General features: G+C 32.3%; 1 protein-coding gene across 1 annotated transcript; it reads left to right on the top strand.

Moving 5' to 3' along the window:
• Positions 1-1543: 1543 nt before the first annotated feature.
• Positions 1544-4344, top strand: LOTGIDRAFT_170840 (hypothetical protein; the record flags this gene model as incomplete). The annotated part of the gene is made up of 3 exons (XM_009046695.1): positions 1544-1693; positions 2270-2394; positions 3429-4344. 3 exons carry the CDS (start codon positions 1544-1546, stop codon positions 4342-4344), a joined length of 1191 nt encoding a protein of 396 aa, XP_009044943.1.
• Between the last annotated feature and the right edge of the window lie 4001 nt (positions 4345-8345).

Below are 8345 nucleotides of genomic sequence, written 5' to 3'. Positions count from 1 at the left end.
TTTTTTTCTATAATAAGGCAAAATGCCTGTTGTCTTTGAAGTGTCTTTCATTGTAACAGTAAAAGATGGGTTCCCTTATTTTCATTTATGAAAATGAAAATGCTAATAATTATATTAATAGAAAGTAGATGTATTTTATTGACTTAAATACCAGTTTGTCTCACATGTCCATAATTAATTCATGAATTATACCAGCAGAATTCCAATGAGGGGTCGATCAAGAAAGATCAAAATTTTTTTTTTTCCAGACTGTACAGTGTACATACATGGATATTTATGTTTGGTTAAAATTCTTTATTAGTTTACTTAATTTGACACTAAAAAATAAGGAAACCCACCATTCTGTTAGACTTCATGCCAACGGTAACCATCAATATATTTAACAGATATCATATTTATATTTAAAATCTTTTCACAGAATTTCTCTTTGTCAAATGCGACATAATGGGTTTACTAATGTTACCTCCATTTGCCTAGTTGTTGGTGCTTTTAGTTGATCTTTTACTAATAGCTCTAGGGTGTCAGTTTTGCCTTAGTGTCACCTTTACATAACGGTGCATTTTTTAAAAGTGTGATTCGTGACGTCGGAAATCATAGATGTATCTTCACCTGAGTCACAAGCTAGCAAGATTTATTTATGGTTAAGGTCATTAAGGAGATTTTAGAATAAGGCAATTCAATGTCATAAAGATATGATAACAAAAACTAATAATTAAACCATCCTGCGATATTGATCGATAACTTCAGTCATAATTGACAATTAAACTGAGCATAGAATATATTTCTATCTTATATATGAAATCAAAATGATGACAATTAAACTGAAACAGATTGTCCTGCTCATGTCAAATCTTGGTGCGTATTTTTCAACAATTGTGTCTGAGCTAGAGGTCTCCAGATCATCTGCAAAAAGTTTAAAAATAACCTAACTGGGGTACAAATAGGGACAGACTGACTGAGGGAAGAGGAGGATGCAATTGTCGGGTTAAAGATTGAAATGCACCATAATCTCTGAGGGAAAAATTTGGAAAAATAATTGACTCGATGCATTCTGACATATTTTGGAACAAATTTCAGGAAATAATATATCCTGAGGTTATCTTACGTGCATTAAAACGGTAGTGACCCCTCTGCCACCCCTTTGGCTCCGCCACTGCCCTTTTCTTCGAATTGAATTTGAAATTTCGAATTCGGCATAATATAATTATAATTTTTATATATTTTTGCACAAAACTGTGTAAGAATGCACCATAATCAATTCAATTTTTCGAAAATTTTGTTGGGAGAACCCTCTTAGACGCTCCATGGGATGCGCGCGCCTATGCGCTCTACAGAACTGACGCAGTTTTTCTACCCCCTATTTGTACTCCCGGTCCCAGGAGTCTGGCACTGCCACCGAATTTAAGTGAACACAAATCAAATAATTTCACGTCGTATTGCTTTTTTTCAATATTTTAGATTCTTGCAGCAAAGCAAATTAAAATTTCGATTCGTGATAGCTGTCTGTCTGTTTTGTGTAAGCTTTTCGTGGACCATATTTTATATGGAGATAATAAATAATCTTCAACTGGAATTCAGTAATCTTGAAAAGCCACCACCAACCACGAAAGGATTTCAGCCAGTTGGGGATCTAAAGAATTCTTACGTCTATTCAGCATATTATGATAACAGAAGTACCCATGATATTATTCAGGTTAGCTTTGTGGTTGTTCATGAAAAATTCAACCCAGATGAATGTCAGCTCTCATGAAACAGTTGAACAAGATAGGCAACAGAATATACACGCTAATCCCTTCGCTTTACCCGAAAGTGTTTCATAAAATCTGACAAATGAACGAGAGTATGATAGCTTAAATTCACGAAATCTTTCAGAGCCTTTTCCGTTGTATCTGTTGTATTCTGTCCATATTCGTTGGATTGAAGATGAAATAAGTTTTGTAAGCTCAATATCGCAAGTACTCCTACTGAACCCCTGTATTTTAGACCCCTCGTCCGGTAACATCAATGAAACAAAACTGCATTAACTCAACAGTTGCATTTCCTTGACAATACATCGAAAAGCGCCGATGCTGTTAAAAAAAGTAAAGGATGTTTGATGTTTTAGGAAGGAATAATGCGATTTTCGTACATATTTTTGTACTTCTGAAGACTATTTACATATATTCATATGTTCAAGACCAAGTTTAACCCTTGAAAATGATGACCCGTAGCTTTAAAATTAGATACAATAACTAAACAATTATTCTTATCCTATTTTCTTATGTTTCAGATAACCATAATGCTTACTCATAGCCATTCTAACGAGGACTTTACATGTATCTATTGGAATGAACATAATGAGCCCATTAAGTTAGCTACCAGTATACAATTGAACTCTGATTGGTTTGTACCAATGTATGTGAAAACATAAGAATTATATACATATTCAAATCATATCCTGTACTCTGATTCTAATCATATCATGTACAGCTGATTCTAATCATATCCTGTACAGCTGATTCTAATCATATCCTGTACTCTGATTCTAATCATATCCTGTACTCCGATTTTAATCATATCCCGTACAGCTGATTCTAATCATATCCTGTACAACTGATCCTAATCATATTCCATACTCTGATTCTCATCATATCTCGTACTCTGATTCTAATCATATCCTGTACTCTGATTCTAATTATATCCTTACGGAACCCGATATGCAGTTATTTTACCACAGAGTTTGTAAATTTCATGAAATCCTAAACTTGTTGTTAAATGTCTTTGGACGCAAACAGGACACACTCGGTAATTCATTTGTCATCTGTTTCCATGTTAAAACTCGAAATTCAGCTTTTTATAACTATTCCCAAAAAAATAGTTGAACACTATCCAATATGTCACACTTAAACCTGGCCAATGCTTAGTTTCTGTATAAAAATTCAACATATCATGACCATGAACATCTTGAGCTTGCCGAACTGCCGACCTTTACATTTTATCAACATCCGCTTGACTGTCACTGCACACAAAACGACTATTTTTAGAATTATGAAATTTTTTCGCTTGAAAATCTTTCATCTCATAAAATTCAGACATCAAATTCCAAATCCAGAACCAAATATTAGTCAAAAAATAGGTAAGCAAAAACCGATAGACGATTTATAAAAATAGCACGGACTACATTCGTTTAGCATAACATGTTTTACTGAGGTCGGTCCAGATTGGAATGATTTTGATATCGAACATATTTTGTCTAGTTGCCTCCCTTTATATGGAAAATAATGCTCCGGTCCACCATTTTTAACCACGGAAAGCAGCGATTTGATTTGATTGTTCGTCAGCAAATACAGCCAATCAGAAACCTTCAGCGAAAGAATAATTTTTGAAATTTTAGTAAAACTTTACTTGTATTTGTTTATTGAAAACTTGTTTTGCTTCTATATTTTTAGATACAACTCAGGATTTGTGAAATGTAGCTTGCAAGGTGTAAAGGAACGAGTAACAGAAATTTCCCTGATACCTAACAAATTTAGAATCCCCCACTTATCATACCCGCAAAATATACTTCATATAAAATACCCCGATTCTTATAAAAGAAACTTCACACGTTGTGTACCACCTATGTTTGGTGTAAAAGACAGATTAGCTTTGGTCCAGATGATTGAAACGGACTTGTTATTGGGCACAGAACATTTCGTGATGTATAACTTAAGAGACAATGGCGTGATGGATATTATTCAACATTACCAAGAGATGGGTGTCATGGAAGTTCTAACGTGGGACTTACCCATACCCTCAACTTCTGACGGAGAAGTGCATTACCATGCCCAGTATCTACATATACATGACTGTATACTCAGGAACTTATATGTTTCTCGTTATGTGTTTTTAGCTGACATCGACGAAGTCGTTGTTCCAAAAGAATTTAACAGGTGGCAAGATATCGTTGATAACATTTCTATGCCATCGAGTTCGTGTGGTTCACTTGGATTCCAAAGTGCCTTTGTACTTTCCCAAGAAACTCCAGACAAACACTCATATCCTTTAAAGGAAAAGGCAGAAAAATACAACTTAACATATTTTACATGGACTAAACGTTCACAATTTTATCCATTTGGAGATCGATCAAAAGTGATGGTAGATCCACGTAGGGTTTGGATTACTAGAGTACATTTTGTACATGAATTTATCCAGTCATACAAAGATTGTTATGTGGATACTCAAATAGCATTTATTCATCATTATAGATTACACAAAACTCCAATAGCAGCCGACAATTATGATATACACAGATGGAGTATAGCATTGATAAAAAATATAGTTTTAGTTCTAAACAAAACTTCAAATAGAATAATACTGGGCTGAAGCATTAATTTCACAGATATTTTTGAGTATTCTGTATTTTATTCTTTTGTTTATACCTTGAGAACTTTTTTTTTTATCTTCGATTGTTGAATAGTTGCACATAAATTATGTTACATTGGTTTTTGTTTTTCTATTTGTTCTGTTTTTTATAGGTAATGTTAATTATGTTAATACTAGGGGTGATACTTGATTTGTTTGTTTATTATATTGTAGTGTTTATAAGTTATAATTGTGTTACATACATATTCAGATAATGTTTAAGTTATAATGTTCTATACAGTCATATTTAGATAATATAATAAGTTATAATCATGTTATATACATAATGGAGATATTGTTAAAGTTATAATAATGCTATAAACATAATATTGTAGATACATACTAGGTGTTTTATATACAATTCCAGATAGTCGACACAACTCTTAACATTTTAGATGTACATATGAGATATTTTAAGGGTTCCTAGTTTCTTTCAACATCACCTAAAAGTCAAAATAAAATGATATTATATTGTATGATATTAAACATATCGCATTATAGGCATATCAAAGGAAAGAACTGTGCAATAAGCATTATATAATATAATGGATATTTTTGAATATATGTTGTTTATAATTAGACTGTAATGTAGGAACGCGATCTGTTGCCATGTAGTTTCAAAATTGTAATTGATATCAGTACAAACATTATTTCTTAGTTTTTGTTGTACACGCTTGGTTTATTTGATACAAGAAAAATTTCATTACATTTTAAATTATAACGTTAACAATTTGAATCAACAAGAGTTGTGCCCCATTGATGGCCATGGTGAGTTTTTAAGTCAAATACGACTTTTCTAGTTTGGTAGATTTATTTTATTTTATTTAGCCCTATTTGTAATATATCGAACCAATTTACAAACCACCCCTTTGCATTGCTCGTACATGTATTCCTAAAATTTGTGTACCATTGTGATTGTAGATCATTGTCTGCAATTTAGGTGTAAAAATGATCATATCTAATTGAAATTCAGATTAAAATCAAAATTGTAACTCATTGTAAGGAGGAACTGTAAAAACTGAAGAAAAAAAACTGCTTACTTTTCCTGTTATAAATTGTACATATATGTACAGTATAAGTCACAGTTTGGTAAACAATATATAAACCAATTTTGTAATCATTTCCTATTGACGTCATCACCTTCGAATCTTCAACAAGAATAAACAATATTATCCTATAGACAACACACTGTAGCGAATTTTATAGCTCAATAAATCCCGATTAGCTTCTTATAGCCATCTGACTTTTACTACTGACTAAGATCATACAAATGACTGAAACAATAGCCTAAAATATGGTGGTCACGTTTATAGTAAACTATATATCAGAATTTGTCACTAAAATAAGTCCCCGGAGAAATCTATCCAGAAAAATTTATTACACGCTTTATTTAATAGCATTTCGGCTGACACCTAGTAAAAATAATAGCCAATATTCAAGCCAGAAGCAAAATCCATAGTTTGTTTGGGGAGTTTGCGATGTCTGTGGTCATATTGGAAAAGATTATTTCATTGAATTGTTTTTTTTTAATCAGAACCAACCCGGACTTTTTCAGATTAAAGTCGAGAAACAGGTCTAGAGTTCGAAGAAAAATACATATAGTAGAAGAAGAATTACCAGACATGTAAGCAAACGTGTGGAGGGAATGCCGCCCCAGCTTGTGAGCGACAATTATCTATTCGCAATATTGAGTAACTTTGTTTGGAAGTTATTGGGCATCTCTATAAGAAGTTACAGAAACTACAACCAGGCAAATATTTAATGGTGGCGCTGACGATGCTACAAGAAGTACTATATTGTATCGGATGAGTTGTAGAAAACAATAAGCTCTGTCGAGTGTGCAGCATTCATAATGTGATTTTAATTCACATTGTCCATACAAATGTTGTAATTTTAGATTATAATCATCTTCACGAGTTAAAGCTGGACGGAAAACTATATTCCATTTTCTTTTATATTTATGAAAGTAATTGTTATCCATATACTTGTGATCAGTTATTAATTATCAAATTACTAAATACCTAGTCTGCTTAAACTTAGACCAAACTTTCGTTCCGTTTTTTTTTTTATTAGCTTTTATTTTCAATATAACCACTACAATAATAGGGTCTAACGACAATCCTCTTGTACGTGCGTCAAATTAACCTAAATGCCACTCCTCAAGGAAGTTAATTTTCCTATCAATTCAAATTTTAATTTAGGATCTTGTAACCTTGGTAAACTGTTCAAAAGTTCTAAATATTGGTAATTATGTGGAAGGTGTCATTTTAAATTATCTTTATCAATTTTATATACCAATTCTCATCGGTGTCTTCTTCATTTTTTATTTTCTTCTCTTCTGAAGATATCTTAATCTCCACAATTCCATATTTCAGCTTACAATCCATAAATGGGAGCCACAGTAAATCAATGAGTTGGACGCGTGCTCGTTAACCTGAAATTTTGACTTCCGGTCCATCGACAGTTGGGAATCGAAAGAGAGCAGGCTTGATCTGCGAATAGACGGTGTACGATGCGGAATAATCGATACAAACGAAAATGGAAGAAGTGAACACACGAGGTACGATTCCGGACACGGTTTGAACACGATTCTTTTTTTTTTCAATTTTCTACTGTATCGACAATCCCACTCCTTACACCGCACCGGGCACTGTACCTCGTCTATTCGCAACTCAAGGCCGATTTCCTTTAAAATTCCATTATTTCACCCTGCATCATTAGCCGGATTATTTGTAGAAAATAGTATGAGAAGCAACCTTGTTAGTTACTAAAAGTATTAGTATAGTATTTTGATAGCAAAAGCAAACCAGACTGATGAAAGATTTAACTTGAAATTTTATTTAATAAATAACAATGAAATATATATTACATATTTATCATATTTCTCAAGTCGAAAGACTAAAATTATTAAAACAGTCAAATTAGTAAATTGAAAGTCGGAAAAGAGCAGCAAATCTTTTTCAAATTAACAAGACAAAACACCTAAAATATGAAAAACAAAAATTATTATTTTGTAAATAAATCAAATGTAATCATTTATTTTCTCATATAAATTGTAATAAATATACTATAATAAATAACAAATCTGTAACAAATTTATTACTTTTCTAAAAGGAAGAATCTAATTAAATCGCATATTTATACCATGTGATCACAAATTCAAAATGGCGATGATTCTTTCAAAATGGCGGATCAATGCATAATCCATTACATATTCTAAACTATCAAACATACATGTCCATAATTTCAAAATGGACACAACTATAATTTAAATTTCAAACATAACACTTTCTGATAACAAATGGAACATAAAATGAATTTCTTTAAAATTCTCAATCATCCACGGGTAGCGTTAATCAAACTAAAGCGAAAAATCGTTTTAACTTCCCTGCGTTCAACCAGTATCTAGATTTCTGAAGGCGAATCCTCTTCAGAAACAGCTAAATCCATAACTGAAATTTCTGCAATGTTCAAAATAACAATTTGCAATAAAAATCGATAATAGTAGGTCTCATTGTGAGCACTGTTACCTTTAAACTCTGTAATTCAAAGTCCTAAGACTTGAAGGAATATAGGGGCCGTCAGGGCATACTCATCTTTCCGGGACACATAATACCACTTTATGACTGGATGACTGGGTTTGCAACTCGTCACCCTTTTCAGAGAGTTCAGATGGCTTACATTCTTATTGGTATGTTCACTCTGTTGCAAATTCTGTTAACACATTTATGAGGTATAAGTCTCGCATGACATTGTATGAAACAAAATCTCTATTTGAAATAATGAAATAAAAAATAGGCTAATAATGATGAAATAAATAAATAATTGAATAAATGTCAAAAAGGATTTTCAACGAAGCTTCAAGATAAACACTCACTCAAAATGGAAGAAAAAATGATTTTAAGTCACAACCTAGTAGTCACACATATTTTTGTCATCATCAAAGTATTCTCACAAGCGAC

This window comes from Lottia gigantea (assembly GCF_000327385.1).
Source record: "Lottia gigantea unplaced genomic scaffold LOTGIsca_105, whole genome shotgun sequence".
NCBI classification, from domain to species: Eukaryota; Metazoa; Mollusca; class Gastropoda; family Lottiidae; genus Lottia; species Lottia gigantea.
Note: the sequence above shows the minus strand (reverse complement) of the source record. Positions and strands in the feature narration are given on the sequence as shown.